Source organism: Daucus carota, chromosome 2 (assembly GCF_001625215.2).
Source record: "Daucus carota subsp. sativus chromosome 2, DH1 v3.0, whole genome shotgun sequence".
Lineage (NCBI taxonomy): Eukaryota > Viridiplantae > Streptophyta > Magnoliopsida > Apiales > Apiaceae > Daucus > Daucus carota.
In genome coordinates, this window is record NC_030382.2 from 57,926,416 (window position 1) to 57,944,019 (window position 17,604).

Here is a 17,604-nt window from a genome sequence, read left to right on the forward strand (position 1 = left end):
TGATGTGTTGAGTTTTACCTAATGAAGTTTATCATCATGATTAAGACTTAGAGTCATGATCCAAAGGTTGTTTCTGATCAAGATTTGACATTGTTAACCACTAGAAAATGACCAGATCTTGAAGCCATGTTAAATAAATAAGCAGTGATGATAGTTAGGTAGACCATAGAAAATGATAGGATCTCAATTTAGAGTAGGTTATGATTAGTTAATTTTTACTGGGCAGAGTAAGCTTGAGGTTGGGGAAAAATATTAGAAGATCGAATCAAAATTAGAAATTTGATTAAATCTTCTCGTTTTCGTGATCGAATCAAAATTAGAAATTTGATTAAATCTTCTCGTATTCGTGTTTGGTGGTTATCCGATTGAAGTATTGATTTAGATTTAATCTGCTTATTTTGAAACACTACTTAGATGATTTTTATCTTTTATTTTTAATTTAAAAATTGTGACCTATCTAATTAAAATATAAAAAGTTAAACTAATTCAAGTAACTAATTACCAGACTATTTCATACGAAATAGTTAAGTCAATCCATTAATTAAGTTATACGGTTTCAACTTTCATGAGAAATATTTAAGTAAAGCCGTTAGTCAAATCATCTAATTTAATTCAATAGCGAAAACAACTAGCTTAATTCATCATCGCTGAACAGAATGTTAGGAAGACTGGGCATGCAAGCAATCCAACAGCAAGAGAGGTTTAGGATGAAGCCCAATATCATGAAACTGGTGTGAATAAGTGAAGATGATTGATTTGATGGACATGTATGGTGGAAGCTGATGCACTACCAGGGGCCCAAATTCAATTCAAAGTTGGCCTAGCAACCAAACTGGAATTATGATAGGTCTACTTCTACACTGTATCTGATGAACAAATTAGCTGACTATTCTTGTTCTGGAACATGCTTCATATACTTTATCAACAGAACTATTTGTCTCTGTCAATACTAAATTACAAGACATTTTCAGATTTTCTTATCTAGCAGAGTCTGTGACAATGACTGGGCAGCTTAATTAAAATTTTAGGGTTGTTTCTTTATGATTTTACCGTGCTCAGCTGTAGAATAAGATTAGTTTTCACCTTTAGTAAAATCGTATACTTGGTTATATAACTTTTTTAGTGTAATTTTGGATCCACATGTCATGATTTCTTGAGTGGTTACAGGTGACAAAAAAGAAGATGATCATATCCCGCAGTATACAGCATTCGTGCAGTAGCATGAGGGTTCAGGAAAGGTTGAATGTGAACTGAAAAGAGAAACCGAGGAAGAAAGGTATGGATTCTGCGTTTCAAGAAAGCAAAGTCTACATTGTTTAAAGTTGATTCAAAGTCGTTATTCACCCTCGGATAATGTCAGGTAAAAATGCCCTCTAAAAGCCGCTAGTGAATCTAGATCTAGATGAGGACTAAGTATCTCTGGGTGAGGCGTCTGACAATATGTTAATTTATACCCGTGCTTCTGAAATTTGCGTATAAGCAAGAAAATTCTAGCTTTTGTTTGTTCTCGCTTATGCAAACTACTGTTATCTTAATGATATACGGTGACTAATCTAGAGTATGCAAACTACTAGTATGCATGATCGACCCGACTGCACGTTTGCTCTAAAAAGGGCTTACTCAGTACATAAATCTCCCGCTCAGTTTCCGGGGTGATATGTTAAAAAAGTTCATACACATCTTCCATTCAGGTCATCCAATACATCAAAACTTATCAATAAAATTTTCCAAAGTTGAAAACATAATAAACAACATGATGAACTAATGAAGTAAACCATGCACTTTTCTGTATACCATGGTTATTAATACACCATAAAAAACCCATTGATCATTACAATATATATATGATAAATTAGAAAATTTGAACACCTAAGCCAAATTTGCCGTAATTTCATAAACATCACCTGATTGTGTTCTTTTGTACCTGCCCTGTAGATTTTCGTGCTGATGCAATCCTCTGGAGCCGAATCTGCTCACGAAATTTAGCTATAAACTCATCAGCCTTCTTATCAACATCAGGTCCTCCATCACTAGCACCATTGTGAGTAACTACTTGATTCGCGTAGCCTGATAATTCTTCGAGTTCATCATCATCATAATCATCACCATCGTCATCTGTCTCAGAATCTTCGTCTTCAGTTTCAACAAGAACATCTTCAGCAAAGTTTTGTTTGTTCTCCTCTTGAAATTCAGTGAAAGTTTGGTTAGGCATAAAGGAGGGGTTTTCACGGATGATTCTATCCGGATAACCTCTATTCTTGATAAATGTTGTCTCGAGATCTCTTACTCTTTTTTCTTCCATAACATTCACAAAGTTATCATCAGAACCTTCACCTTTAGCTGCCCATTTCATTTCTTCATCACGATTTTCAACATACTTGTTCATTATTGAAGCATCACTTGAAGTTCTGGTCCACCATTCTGGCCCTTCTGTTTTTGAACTATTTTTCAAATTCTCTGGGCTGTTCCCACTCAATTTGAGTGGCACACTTCTAACGCTTCTTTTCAGGTCCTTCCTAGGAAACATTTCATCATTTTTGTCACTAGAAGTTGATGATGATAATCGAGATTTATGGAAAAATGGCGGAGGTGGTGGTGGAGGAGGAGGAATAGGCAAAGTAGACTTGCGAAAACTTTTCCTCCTGACCAAATCTTCAACCTTTTGTGACTGAAAATCAGACGATATAGACGGTGTTGGAGAAAGATTTTTTGGTGGTGAATTGGACTTTGGAATAGAATTTCGAAATGATTGAGAGCTGAAAGTATGTGACTCTATCTTGTTTGATTTGTTAGCTTCCTCCATCGAAGGAGGCAAAGTATAAAAAGGATTTTCCATATCCTCTTTCAGTTCCAGCCTTCCTGATCTTGATCTCCACGGAATTGGAGAACGAAGAACAACATTTTCTTCTATTTTTGGAGGAGGTGGAGTCGATGCTCCTCCTAATTCCCCTGTCCTTGATGTAGTAGAACTTCTCGAAAATTGCTTTGAACCCAAATTTGAATTAGACCTATCTAGGGATACACCTTTAACACTAGACTCGTCAGGGTAAGGAACTCGTGATTTTAGGCTTCTAACAGGCAATAACAGTGTTTTTTCGCCTACGTGGGTAGTTTTCTTTTCTTGATCAAGAACAGGGTTCTCTGGAGCTACAGTAACCATTGGTGGTTCACCTCTATAATATTGAGAATTCCAAGTTTGAACTTTATTTTCATAAGTGCTGGATGGACTATCAGTTTCATCGTCAAAAACTGATGAAACTTGAAGCAATCCAGACACATATGATTGAGCATTATCGAATTTAGAGCTATGTAAGTCCTTTTCTGTTTCATCATTTCGCTTGCTAAACAAGCCATAAGAAACAGCAATACCAACAAAGACAAGCTGGAGAATTTCCCAGCTTGTAGTGTGAAAATTTTGGTTGATAAAATCAGGGGCTTGTGAAGGGAAAAAAGGGAGTACAAGTAGAAAAATCGACACAATGACAATTTTGTAGAGAAATTGGTTGTAGAACTTACTTGGATTCTGAGGGTTCTCTTGGACTTTCGAAGAGGCCAGTCTTTGTTGTTTGGAGATAATTGAGCCTGTTTCTGCCATCGAAAGACTCAGCTTTGTTTCGGATCTTGTCAATGTTTTAAAGCATGTGAAATGAAATAAAAGGATGAAGGGCAGAAAACTTAGAGAGTAAGGAAAAGTATAGAAAAGAAGAGAGTGAAGAGGAAAGTTTTAGGGTGGAGTGAGCTTATTACAACCTATGCTTTAGTAACTTTAACCATTTCAATCCATTACCATTCATACCCTTACCCCTTTTAATACTTCTATCTCATTCTTTATTCTCATGTTTCGATATTCCAATTCTTGAAAATTTTCCAAATTTATGTAACTAGGGTGGTTCAAAAGCTGCGGTCTTGATAAATACAATATTTTACTTTTATGAGTAGAAGCGTAAAGACTACGTGCATACTTTCTAAGTTTACTCCCATGTTTAAGTAGAGTGAAATACGTACATTTCACCCTCCCGGGATCAGTGGCAGAACCAGGAGAATAAGGCGATTTAGCCCGAGTCTTTAAAATCCTGGTTCCTCCACTGCACAGGATCCAACTCTATAGTGCTTCAATTTGATCAAATATACTTAGTTTAGTTTAGTTACATAATTAAGGTGGCTAAACATGTTACGTTACACTTTTTAAGCAATTAACCTGCACGATTAGAATATTTTTCGAAGGGTGTGAAGGAGAATTCTGGTAATGAGGAAATATGTGAGTGGGGCAAATAGGTTGCGTGGATGTGATGAGGATTCCTTTCTTTTGGAGTGCATACGCTAAGCTTTTTGTTGGTTCTTGTTTTCATTCATTTTAAAATTACTACCAGTACTACTAGTGTTTCTGTTTAGAGGGTAATGCTTTTCTTTACATTCTGCATTTCACAAGTCTGCTTGTCTGGAACTTCTATTAGATGCTCTATAGGAATAATTAGGACCATGTCTTTTCCTTTCCTCCTGCATTTCAACTATATACAGTGCCAAAATTCCAACCTATCTGTTTCCAGTTACGTTCAACGACGACTTCTGACTCGTTTAGGCTAAAGAAGGTTCTGAGTTCATCATCGTTTAACAAAACGTAGTATAATGGCTTTGTCATAGCGCTATTTTCTACTTTAATTTATCCGCAAGGTCACCAGTCGCACATATAATTTTTTTTTTGTGTATGCTTCCATTAAAGTTAAAAGAGTGCAATCATTTGGTCATGGTACTCCTGTACTTTAGATTTCATGAAATTCTGACTTTCAAGTTCTGAGACTACAGAAACTCTGCATGTTAAGTTTACACCAGCAAAATATAAACAACAAATGGACTGTAAATTCATGATATCTGCATAATATTACAAATAAATGATATATTAAAATTTAAACTATTTGTGACAGTAATGCATTGAATTATCGCAAAATGTCTATTTGCTAGTATATAAGTCAAGAGTTCTAACTCAAAAACAGGATATCAACAGAAACAAGGATAATACTGTGCATATCATGAATTTCTCTCGAACATGTTAATGCTTTAACTATTTCCACCTATGTTATGATGAAAAGTAAGCACAATACCTTTACTTTAACAAAGAAAAGATTCCCCGTGTTCTCTCTAAGCACAGATTAATACTTATCAACCACAGGATATGCAGATTAAGGTATGCAGATGTGGATTAGCAGCCCACTTTACGAAAAGGAGGAAATGAGGAAAGAATAAAAGCAATGGAGACCTTCTATTCATCGAATGTAGCTATGGCTGTCGTTTACAGATGATGTTCTTGCGTAGTAATGTACACACATGACCGAAATCTTGATCCTTAGTGGCTGTACGCTTTGGGAAATCAATTGGTTCGTGCCAAAGAGAGGAGAATAATCTACACTATTAAAGTGCATAATCTTTTTCTCAGGTACGTGGCCGAAAGTATTGCATTAAAACATATATTTGTTGACATTTACCTAGAAATCTAGAATGAATTTTGAACTCCTGTGTCATGACTGTGTCAGCATGAAGAGATAAGATTATTTGCTTACATTTACAGCAAGGCAAAAGGGAAAATGGGATCTGAGGATGACCTCCGGGAGTTCTTGTAAGAATAGTCTAAACATATTGTTCTAACCTCAGTTACACCTCGATGTCACTGTCAGAGCCGAGCCAATAAGCCTAGAGAGTCCTCTGCAATACACAAGATCCCATATAACCTTGTTAGGATAGTAGGTCCGAGAAGTTCCTAACTGAAAAAAGTATTATTAGCAGTGAAAGCGGAGAACTTAAAGTTGTAGCAGCACTGCAGCAGAAGCAGAGGGTTTCCCGGTGGCTTACCTATTGGTTTTGCCGTCATCAAGCAAAACCAAATTCTCCGCTAAAAGATCTAACTCTCTGCGTCAAAACAAACAATTAATGTTAAGTGATCAGTTGTCCCTGCCCGATACGCAGCACCCTTCACAACTACCGGATCTTTTTCTAGGCATTCAAATCCCGCAAAATTTGTTGCCAACGGTCTTCCAAGAATTAGTGCTTAAACTATAAAGATACACGCGAACCAAGTCTGGTCGCATTCCTACCATAAGCAGGGCATTTCTCGATTTGATCAATGATCACTTTGTAATCATTGATCCATGATCCGAAAGCTAAACCCTCAACAGGACAGCATGATCATCATTCATTACAGGCAGCACGGGACAAAATCGTTGAGGGCAAATTTCAAAATTGGTCCCTTAACAGTAAATAATAAACGAATATACTAAAAAAAAAAAAATCACGTATAAGATATACGCTATTCTTGCATATATAACATATTCAATTTATATAATTAGATTTCCTTTTTTTTTTGACAGAAAATTTCCTTTTGTTAAATTAACATGCGTTTGCCAAAAGAACTATCCGTTAAGATATCTTCAGAGATTGTTATTTGAGTTTGAGACTGCAGAAAACTATGAACGGTGATGTTGGCCCATTTATAAGAGCCCAAATCATTTAAGAAGCCCACTGGAATAACATGGACAACTAGCATGGGCCTTCGGGTTAATATTCCAGTTGGCTTCTTAAATGGTTTGGGCTTTTATATATGGGCCAACAGGTGATGTTATGGAATTTGGTCCAATGGTACTTGAACGTGGAAACCAATTTAAAGTAGGAAAAGGATCCTCGAAGCAGATTACCTTTTTTTCGGGTAACTAAAATTAATCAAAATTTCGTCAAAAAAAAAATTATATGCTCTTTTCTTGGATCAAACAATTAGCCGTCTATAGGGACGGTTTAACAAATTGCATATAATGAATTTTAAAAAATAAATAAAAGTAAGTGGTTTTTTATGTCAGGAAATAAAACTAAGTGTTTAATTCAAAGAAAAAGTACCCAAGCTCACATTTTCGTGTCAGAATATTGAAAAGGAAGCAATTAGTAACAGTAAATTTAATGTCAGATTGTCTATTTTATTTTGTTAAATGCTTTTAAATTAGTGTTCCAGTGTATTAAAATTAATATATTTCAAAATAATATTAATATTCTCAACAAAAATTAAATAACATTTTTACTCCCACTACAGAAAAAGTTTATATTAACATGACAATTATTTAAAAGAAATTACTGTATAAATTTACAATTAAATAGGCACAGAAATAGATGGTAGGAATATTAAATTACAAGACATCGTATCGTAGTAAAAGAAAAGGATAGATACAAACCAGGCCCACATATCCATGTAACCTCCTTTTGCAAACTCTCTAGATCCCCAGTTCAACGACCTTTGAGTACAAAATAGGGTTTTCTTTTTGATCTTTATTCGCCAATTCTTGAATTTTTATATAATTTTATTTATAATTGTTGCATCTTCTTGATAATAATTGACAATTTTTATGTAGATGATAGAGTTTGCGTCTTTATGTGTTTTTTATGCTCGAGTTTGTGAAAAGATGAATTATCAGAGTTTTCTTGTGGATCTTTAGGTTAAAATTAAGCTTTTAGGTGTATATGTTTGTGTAGGATTTGAAAAGAAGTGGTTTGTGAAAAAGGGTTGTTTTTGTTTTCTTGATTTGGTGGATTAGTAGTGTATGAGATGTATATTGAGGAATTGAAAGAAGGGGCTGAATTAGAGGATGAGGTGGTAGCTGGTGAGGGGGTTTTGGGTGGTGGGATTGTGGTGTTTGATGCAAAAAGGGTTCTTGTGGGAGCGGGTGCTCGGGCTTTATTTTATCCTACACTTTTGTATAATGTTGTTAGGAATAAGCTTCAGACTGAGTTTCGGTGGTGGGATCGGATTGACGAGGTACCCTTTTGATCTATACTAAATTCGGTGTGTGTAATTTAGTTGTTAGTTTTTGGTGCTTATGTTTTTGATGAATAAGTTTATTGTTATAGCCTGGGTTATGTGTGTTTTGATCTTGTAATTGATCACACTGCTAACTAGTTTTAAGTTTGTCTTTTGGAATATCTCTGTGGACTATGACAGTATAGATTGATATATGGATAATAGCTTATAGATGTTTGAGTTTGGCGATCAATATGTAGATACTGCCTTCCTTTGCACAGGATTGTCTTTATGGTCCTTTGGAATGATTCAGAATAAAGTGTCATTTTACAAATTGATGAATTGATAATAAAGTCCAGATTTAGATCAGCTTGGAGGAACAATGATGGATTGTTTACCATGATGAATAAATTGACCCTTAATTCTGTATTCTTGTTGGTGATTTACTTTAGCAGATTATGTTACACGATTGTACAATGATATACAACTGTGCATTTTAAATGGCTATATATATATATATATATATATATATATATATATTCCTATCAGTATCTAGTACTGTTTGAATCTGAGATACCTTTTCTTAATCAAAAATTCTAAATCTGTTTTTACAATTTCTGTGGTGTGACACATTTCAGTTTCTATTATTGGGTGCTGTGCCATTCCCATCTGATGTCAAAAGGCTGAAGGAGCTTGGTGTTTGTGGCGTGATAACCCTGAATGAGTCATATGAGACTTTGGTTCCAACAGCTTTGTATCAAGTGAGTGGCAGGTCTATTGTTTTTTGTAATACATTAAGTGCAAGACCTTTGAAACCTAAACAACCTAGTTACTTGCGTTCTATTCTTTTGAGCTTTTTAGCATCTTCTAGTTGTAATAATGTTCTATTTGAACTTTTTAGGCCCATGATATTGACCATTTGGTGCTCCCAACCAGAGATTATCTTTTTGCGCCGTCATTGAAGGATATATCGCAAGCGGTGGACTTCATTCATGGTAGGGTCTCAGCTTGTAAATAATGACTTGTCGGATGATGTGTAGACTTGAATGCTCTGTTAGTTGCTACCCTTTGTATGAATAAAATGGTTTTTAGTATAGGAGGGTACTCTTTATTTGATGGTTTGGGTTTCATGATGGAAGGTGGAATTAAAATGTTAATCTTACATTATATACCATGTGTAGCACCAGACAGGTATGTTAAGCTTACATTATATAACATGTGGCACCAGACAATTTGTTTTAGGTTCTTTGTTTCTAGTGAAAATAACAACTTTTATATGTTGTGTTAGTATTGTAACTGGTATCGTGTTCATATGAGTTATGTTTACTTATGCTTAAGATCTTTCCTTTTCATTTCATGTAATCGGTTTAACGAACCTGAGATTTTTTAACTTGTCTATTTCGTGTCTTGGTCAGTATATTTGGTTTTGGTATAGTTTGTCTACTAACCTGCAATTGTTTAATAGAGAACACATTGCAAGGAAGAACCACCTATGTACACTGTAAAGCCGGACGAGGACGGAGCACAACTATTGTAATCTGCTATTTGGTGAGTGATTAGTATCAGGATAAAGTATTATGATTTTTCAGTATTAAAAGTTATTGCATTATCATGTGGAAGTATAATGAAGGATCCACTTCAACATAATTCATGTCCTCTCTAAAGAGTACTTATGTATATTTTAAAAAGTAAATTTTATTTTTCTAATTATTGTTACAACAGGTGCAACACAAACAGATGACACCTGATGATGCTTATAATTATGTGAAATCAATACGCCCCAGGGTACTACTAGCCCCTGCGCAGTTACAGGTAGGCTATTGACCTTGGAGTTTCTGCCTGTTATATAGAGGACATTGGGTGCAATTTTGTAATAGCAAAGATGATTTTCTAATTAAATTGTGCATGCCACTTGGTACCCGTCAATCTTAGATATTATCAAGTTAAATGTGCGCTTGAGTCATGAAAGAGAGATGCATCATATTAACTATTAAATAAGGTTTGTCACAAGGATATTAGGACTATGTAAGAACCCACAATATAAGCTTTGCGCATGCTTCTTGTGTTGCACTGTATCTTTGTCAATGAGAATAATAACTCGCACAAGATTGTTAACATGATTTGATTTCAGGCTAAGTTGCACATGATTGTTCACATGATGTTGATTTTTTTTGATTGCAGGCTGTTCATGATTATTACAACCGTAAAGTGAAGAAATTGTTTAGTTCAAGCCAGATTAAGACTTGCAACTTGAACTGCATGACTGATACAACATGGATACCCCGGAGATACTTTACAGCAACAGATTTCTTTGCCTTTGACGAAGGGTCCCTAGTTTTGGTTACAAATGCAGATCTTGACGGTTATGACCCAAATAAAGAAACTGATGGTGAAAGGCGTGATATTTGGGCAGATCTGAGTTTAGTTTACAGGGTGCGAGGAGCTGGTAAAGCAGTTTTTACAAGTCTATCATGTTTGTGGCTTCGCTACAACACTGACAAAAGGTTGGCAAGTAAACAAGTGAGTGAAGAGCGCAGTTGTATGATAAGTAATCGAGTGGAAGGCTTTACCGTAAATATTCACGTCTACTAGCATTACTTTTCAAGAATCAATTGAGCAATCAAAACACTTTCAAAATGTATATAAGTGTGGTAGATGTGAGCAATCGAAACACTTTCAAAATGTATATGAGTGTGGTAGATGTTCATAGACTTTGATACATGTATCCGCAAGAATCTTTATTATAAGTGATGCATTCGGTTTTTATAGCTGTTGCTATTTTATAATCTGGTTTTATAATAGTTGATATTTCGAAATAGTTGAAGAGACGCTTGCTTGAATTTCGGACTTCTTTTGTGTAAATGTTATGTTTTTATGACATTAGTTACTCAGGATATGACAGATAAAAACAACAGAAATAGGAAATGAAAGTGAATGTAAAATCATGAACATTCATACTATATGTCTTTGGACCTGTAAAAATTTGGTTCATAATATTACCATAAATTAGACCTGGATTTAATATTTGTGGGTTTAATTAGTTAAATTAATGGTAATTATCTAAAATAAATCAATATAAAGTATAAGTATGCGTGAAATTTTCTATCTTCTAGTTTAAAGATTGTCATCTTATTATTTTTCTTCTCTTTTTTTAGACTGATAATATGAAGAAAGAAAGTACAAAAAGTATATGTATTTACAAAGAAAATCTATATTCTGTACTAGGTACACATACATTACAGAGATCTATGCTATTACAAGGAGTGATAATACTACTTATATGGTTGAGCATTAGCAGAACTGACATCTCCATTGTCGAAGATATCAGATAGGTGTGGTTTGGCAGTTGGAATCTTCAGCATCAACTACGTTATAGTACAAGGAGGACAATTTGCCATCAAATACTGAGACAACTGGATGAACTGATAATCCACAGTACCGTTCCCCCAGACGTGCAATGCAGATGTCGATGATCTTCTTAAACATTCTGTCTCCTCGGCTCAGAGGCTGCTGCACGAAATCTACTAATGGCATCCACTGCATAATGACACAGAAATTAGTCTAATTACTAGTAAAATTCAGATGATGCAGGAAAAATAGAAATGGACATGGTATTTACTTTGGCTGCTTGAACCTCGAGATTGTCAATGACAATGTCATTTGACAAGGCTTTCATCATGCAGACGAAGAATAAATCAGACTTCTGGAAAGCCACGTTATGAGCATGTCTGCAATCAAAAAACTAATTTCAAATACTGAAAACCGCAGATGTTCTGCGTATGACTGAAGAAAAAATCTTGCTTACCTAAAAGCTACAACTTCAATAAATTCAGTGTCGATCTGCAAAATAGAAGAGAAATGACAGCAAAAGCTCGTAAAAGGTGGTTCATTCTTTGATGATAAGTGTTTAGTAAAGATATGTACTGAGTTCTTACCCCAGTTTCTTCTTTAACTTCTCTTACAGCTCCATTGAAGATCTCCTCTGACTGATAAAACACCAAAAGGAAACAAATTTTATGCTTAGTTTCATAAACGACTACACGCACTGACAGACACTGAATATAAGTTCTGACAATGAAAATGGAAGACCTCGTGGATGAAACCGGTTGGTATTTTCCACAGACCAGCAAGTGCAGGGGCAGTGTGTTTCTCTTGCACCACAAGGACCTGCAGATGGATTTTTTTTCAATTTTTTGTATTCCGATCAAAACGTATACTTGAATCAATAAAGTTGTAGTACCTCATTCTTTTCGTTGATAACGAATCCCCCAACTCCAACTTGATGGGAAGCATTCTCAGGTAGCATGCAAGGCCCTTCAGGAATCCAGTAGGTCATCATGACATATCCTTTCTCCGCGTGATGATACTGAAATCCTTCCTGCAATGATTTCTCAGTTGAGGTACTTCCCAATTCCCAAATAACATATTCGTGTTACATGGCATTAATCTTGATCTCGTATTAATTTTACCTTAACTGCTATAGGAACAAACTCTGATTTCTCCAGTGGAAGCTTAAGCCAAATTCCATTTTTTCTCTGCAATTGGAAATGAAGCAAATTATGTACACAAAAAACATAGTAAACGCTTTTTCGTGCTTTATCATGTAGCCTAAAGTCTGAAAGAAAAATCAATCTTGCAGAACTAAATTAAAGTCAAACACTCAGAGAAAAGAACCTGTGATTTCCATTGAGAAAGAGATGACTGAAGAACAGAGGCAAAGACACTTGGATTAGATGGTAGTTTTTCCGAATTAACAACAACTCCCCCATACTCATCATCCATTGATTCTAATACTCTTCTACTATAATATGTTGTTGGGCTAGCACCATTAGTTCCATTCATTTGAAATGAATAAACATCCACCATTAACTTTTCTTTCATGGCTGAACTCGCAGCATTGTGTGCAGTACTCAGATACGACGCGTGCAGAAGATTACCTAAAAAAATCAAGAAAAACAGGAAAAAAAAACAAGATGAGCAAATTGTACACTACAGAGGCCTTATGAGTTATGACAACTAACATGGTATCAGAACCCGATTGTCATGTTAAGTTCTCCTCCTAACACCGCGGGAATTGGTGATTGTAAGCATTACCTTTGCAAGAGCAGACTTGTGGAGAGACTTTGTCAGCAACTAAGTGCATAGAGTTGAGAAAAAGGTTAGGAAGCAGCTTTCTTGAACCAATCAACTCTGAACCACACAAGTGTAACTCCATTCTTAACTTCACACCTTTCAGAATCAGAACTACTGTGAATTTTCAGACTCACTAATTATGGAAACAGTTTAGAGACTAATTTGGAAAGTCTTAGGATTTCTTGATGATTAAAGCTTATGAGTAGAAGATTGTTCCTGGACCTATATGATCATAAATGGGTGAATGTAAGATGGACAAAATAGTGGTGAAGTATTTATTTATTAATTAATATTTCAACTCGAGATTTTTATTTTGAAACGTGGAAAACGAGGGATTAGATCCGGCACTGGTTGAGTAAATCTGGAGTAGAAAAATGTCTGCCCTTATTTTTCTTCTTCGAATGTGAATGCCTTGTTTTGTTTTCCTCGGCTAAATCACAAATTAAAAATAAACAATGTTTATGCAAGTATATTATGCTATAAAAATCGCATTATGTTTTCTGAACATAACAAAACAATTAATATCTCATGAATATCACGAGAAACTTAATCAAGGTAAAAGATTCGTGGGTGCTCGAACTCCACTGCTATTTTAATTTAGTTCGTTTTGAGCTATTCGAATAGTCCGAGTTTGACATTATTCGAGTTTCCAAAATTGCGAACATTATTATTATTATTATATTTAATTGAGTTAAACTCGATTTATTATGTTAAAACTTTTATCAATACTAGCCTATACTAACTTATATCACGTGCTCGTGATTTATAGTATCTGTTATTATATTTTATATGTGTTAATATTTAATTTGTTATGACACATTATAAATAAAGGAGGTTTGTAAGCTCAAATATCGATTAAATTTATAATCTGTGCAAAAGATACATTATAATATTTGTTATTTAATCATATAAAATTTGTTAGATTACTATGCAATTTTTTTTGGGTTAAAATCGATTTTAAAATAATTGATAAACATGTTTGTATTAATATATTTTTGTTGTGTATTTTAAGTAAGTTTTTTATTCAAAAAATTGAATGATTAAAAATTGACTCGAAAAGATATGTCTCAATGAGAATCTTATTTTTTGGAAGTACATTTATGCACTAAATATATTTTAATTATAATAATAAAGATTTATTTAAATAAGTTATAGATTAAGAAGATCCATAAATTAAATTAAATTAACAATCAAAATCTTTTTTTTAAAATATTTAGATATAGATTTTATAAAAATCAGTTTGAGCTTACAAATCTGAGTAGACATAAATTCTGAGTTCGAAATTTATGATGCCAGATAAATACAACCTCAAATACTAATCTGCCTATTTATTTATTTAATCAAGTCTTGATTCATTACGGCCTAACGAGAAGTTGCGGATTTTCTAAACTATGTTCATCCGAATCCTCATCCGAAGTACACTTAGAAATATCTCAAATTCAATTAACTACTTGTTGAACATATCAAATTATATATATCGTCAGCGGCCCCTCCATGGATCCTGTATCTCCGACATGTCCAAAAATTGGCTTGTGATATTTGGATGATATTTCCAAATATATATTTTCTTTTTAACAAAATGACATAATTTAGTTTAATAATTTTGAGTGGACAACATGAACAACACGTGATTTTCCACTTTGCGCGTAGTAGCATAGAGCCGATAATCACACCCGCGTATGGCCCCTCCTTATCCACACCTGTCACCTATGATTACATAGAGCAGTTATATTATGTGATTTCTTATTTTTCTGTATGGCTGGTGACTAATAATTTGGATACATTAAATCCGTGGACTTGTTCATAAAATTCACAATGATATTTTATATATTATTGAAATAAAATTTGAAAATTAATTCAAAATATGTTATATTTACAAGCAATAATATATATAATTCCCAATATAGAGAGATATTATGCATATCGATAATTATTGTTCCGTGATACTTTGGGCTATGAGCCTACGACGCATACCAGATAGTGACAAATATGTCACTGTATATCATAGACTTTCGGTTATTCTCCCTCTGTCCTACCGGAGTTTTTACGAATTCCTTTTTTTTGACATCCCACTTATTTTTTTATATTATAAAATTTTGCTAGAATAGTTAATTGGTCTCATCACTTTTTCACTTTTCCTTCTTTTCACAATACTTTTACTCCACCATCTTATTTTTATTTTTTAAAAATGAATTGGGCTCACCACTTCACCCACTTTTCTTTCTCTTTTCCACTACTTTATATATAATTCTTAACCTCCGTTCCAAAACTCAATGTAAAGGAATTGAGTGGGACGGAGTAGTATAATGGAATACGTATATACTCCGATTTCCTCTTCATTTTTTTAAATTATACATGTATTGTTAAAGTATTAAATTTTAAAATATAATATTAATCATATACTTTTATTAAAGAAAATAAATTGTGAAAAACAATAATTTTAACTATGCAATCAGAAGAATTCGAAAAATGTGTCGGAAAAAAAAATGACCTATATTTCAAATAAAGAGAATATATCAAAACTACATGCATATCATAAATCAAATGTAATTTTATCACTTATAATATTGGATATAAACTATGTTTTTAATGAGATGTGATTTCATCTTACTATTTCATCAAACGGTCTTTCTAATATATGTTCAGGAAAATATAATAAATACCTTGATGAATAATGCACAAGTCCTTATGTGTCATTAGACACATACTCCCTCTGTTTTTTCTTTATATGTCACTTTTGACTTGGGCACGCATCTTTAGGTGGGTTGACCGGATAGTAAAATTTAATATTTTTAATTGACTTTTTTTGTGAATTAAAATTTTAATTACATATTTTTATTCAAAAAAGAAAATTTCAAAAATAATATTTTTAACTATCCGGTCAAGATACTTAAAAGTGTGTGCCAAAAAATCAAACGTCATATATTGAAAAACGGAGGGAGTATAAGGAAAATCGTTGTTTAAAAGTATATAAATAATTATTGAATACAGAATATCTTAATTTATCTAATAAATAAACAATAACTGATAATAGCAAGATTCAAATTATTTCTATCTGTTTGTCGATATTGAATATGACTTCCTGATACTGCATTTTAAATTAAAAAACTAAATCGTACATGTAACAAAATTCATATATAATATATAATATTAAAACATTTGTTTTGAAGTTGGCCTACAGCAGCTATCAAGTGACTGGCTTGCAGGCTTGCAGCATGGGCCTGGACAAAGAATAAATTTGATAAAAGGGCAAAAGCAAAAGTTTGGGCTGTATTTTTATTATGGATCCGTCCCGCCCTTGTTGGGCTTTATCTATAGACAATACATAGTAGTAGATTAATAACTAATTTTTAAGGTTGTTTTTATATTTTCAGAGATATTTTTATAATTGATTTATGATATATTAGAAATAGTGTATGAAAGAGAAATATGCTACATAAATACTTTTAGAGGAAATAAATAATTCTGAAAATATCATTTCTTTATTCATATAGATAACTGACATACTTATATATGAAACATTTTAATAAACAACTAACATTACTATTTTATTGTAAATATTAGATGAACTATTTAAAAGTTAATGTATAATGCTTTTGGATTTAGATTCTTTGAAATTTCATAAAGTTTAAAAATATAAAAATACTTGCAAAAAAAATTCTTTATTTTATTATATTTTTAAACTCAAATTGAACGTATGTGAATTCTTAAATTCTAAAAGACAAAGCTCCATATACCAAAGTCAAGAATTCCTTAAATTCAAAAATATACTTTACGTCTGAATTGAATATACACAGGAGAGCTAACCGTTTTAGTTTTTGAGTAAAAAATGAAACTGAAAACAAAAATATTTCATTTTAATAGTAAAAATCACAACTATAATCGAACCATCACTTTTTATTTCATTTTAATTTCCACTTCACTTTAGTAATTACTATATTAATATAATAATCAATATTACTATATTATTATTAATTTTTTTTTGACGAACAATAAGATTTTTTTAAAAATAAAATACTGGAACACAGCTAGAACAAACCCCCTCACTAACTACAAAGTGAAACAAAAAAAGAGCTAAGCAAATAACCGCTTTGTTTTCAGATTACTTAATAGATAGAATATAGATATTATTGATAATAAAAATGCTTACAATTGCTTAATAGATAGAATATAAATATTATTGATGATAAAAATTATTACAATGGTTTCTCGAACAATCCAGTCGACACAGACATCCCTGAAATAGTAAAATCACAATTGACCTGCGCACATAAAAAACCGGTAATAACTCAGTGTTCATACCCATTAGTTACACCAAATGAGGTTGGGGATACAAACGTCTCTTGAACAATCCTTTGTCGTGCGAGGTGAGCTCTCACGATAATCATCATTCCAAATTTGAAGCGAGCTCTCACGATAATCATCATTCCGAATTTGAAGTCGGTTGTCCAGATCTACCGCTACACCACAAAAATCATTATTAACGTAGCATGACGATTGACGACAAATCAAAAACACACCAAAACATACACCTAAGAATTGAGGACAATCAACAAACCAAAAGGATGGGTACGACAACGAGATCACTCCCAGAAAGAATTAGATTTCGGTTTTATTAAAAAATTAATATATAAAAGTTAAAGATTCAAATTCGGAGGAATGGGACATGGGATGAGAAGATGATTGGAAGCGGATGTGGG

At 33.3% G+C, this 17,604-nt stretch overlaps 2 protein-coding genes across 2 annotated transcripts; one reads left to right on the forward strand and one right to left on the reverse strand.

The window, feature by feature from the left end:
- Positions 1-7,160: 7,160 nt before the first annotated feature.
- On the forward strand, positions 7,161-10,557 carry LOC108205656 (phosphatidylglycerophosphate phosphatase PTPMT2). Its single transcript, XM_017375654.2, has 6 exons — positions 7,161-7,789; positions 8,410-8,532; positions 8,673-8,766; positions 9,237-9,319; positions 9,494-9,583; positions 9,953-10,557. Exons 1-6 carry the CDS (start codon positions 7,580-7,582, stop codon positions 10,361-10,363), a joined length of 1,011 nt encoding a protein of 336 aa, XP_017231143.1. The 5' UTR covers positions 7,161-7,579; the 3' UTR covers positions 10,364-10,557.
- Positions 10,558-10,949: 392 nt separating this feature from the next.
- LOC108206727 (nudix hydrolase 8) lies at positions 10,950-13,152 on the reverse strand. Its single transcript, XM_017377115.2, has 9 exons — positions 12,866-13,152; positions 12,446-12,708; positions 12,241-12,306; positions 12,012-12,149; positions 11,861-11,938; positions 11,707-11,757; positions 11,577-11,611; positions 11,391-11,499; positions 10,950-11,308 (listed from the first exon to the last, which is right to left on the reverse strand). Exons 1-9 carry the CDS (start codon positions 12,984-12,986, stop codon positions 11,096-11,098), a joined length of 1,074 nt encoding a protein of 357 aa, XP_017232604.1. The 5' UTR covers positions 12,987-13,152; the 3' UTR covers positions 10,950-11,095.
- Positions 13,153-17,604: the final 4,452 nt, after the last annotated feature.

Bases quoted from the DNA above. Each gene is read 5' to 3' on its own strand.
- LOC108205656 (XM_017375654.2), top strand. From the start codon at position 7,580: ATGTATATTGAGGAATTGAAAGAAGGGGCTGAATTAGAGGATGAGGTG. The intron at 8,533-8,672 runs GTGAGTGGCAGG...TGAACTTTTTAG, and splicing joins TTCCAACAGCTTTGTATCAA to GCCCATGATATTGACCATTT. The intron at 9,584-9,952 runs GTAGGCTATTGA...TTTTGATTGCAG, and splicing joins TAGCCCCTGCGCAGTTACAG to GCTGTTCATGATTATTACAA.
- LOC108206727 (XM_017377115.2), bottom strand. From the start codon at position 12,986: ATGGAGTTACACTTGTGTGGTTCAGAGTTGATTGGTTCAAGAAAGCTG. The intron at 12,307-12,445 runs GTTCTTTTCTCT...TTCCAATTGCAG, and splicing joins TTTCTCAATGGAAATCACAG to AGAAAAAATGGAATTTGGCT. The intron at 11,939-12,011 runs GTACTACAACTT...ATCCATCTGCAG, and splicing joins TTATCAACGAAAAGAATGAG to GTCCTTGTGGTGCAAGAGAA.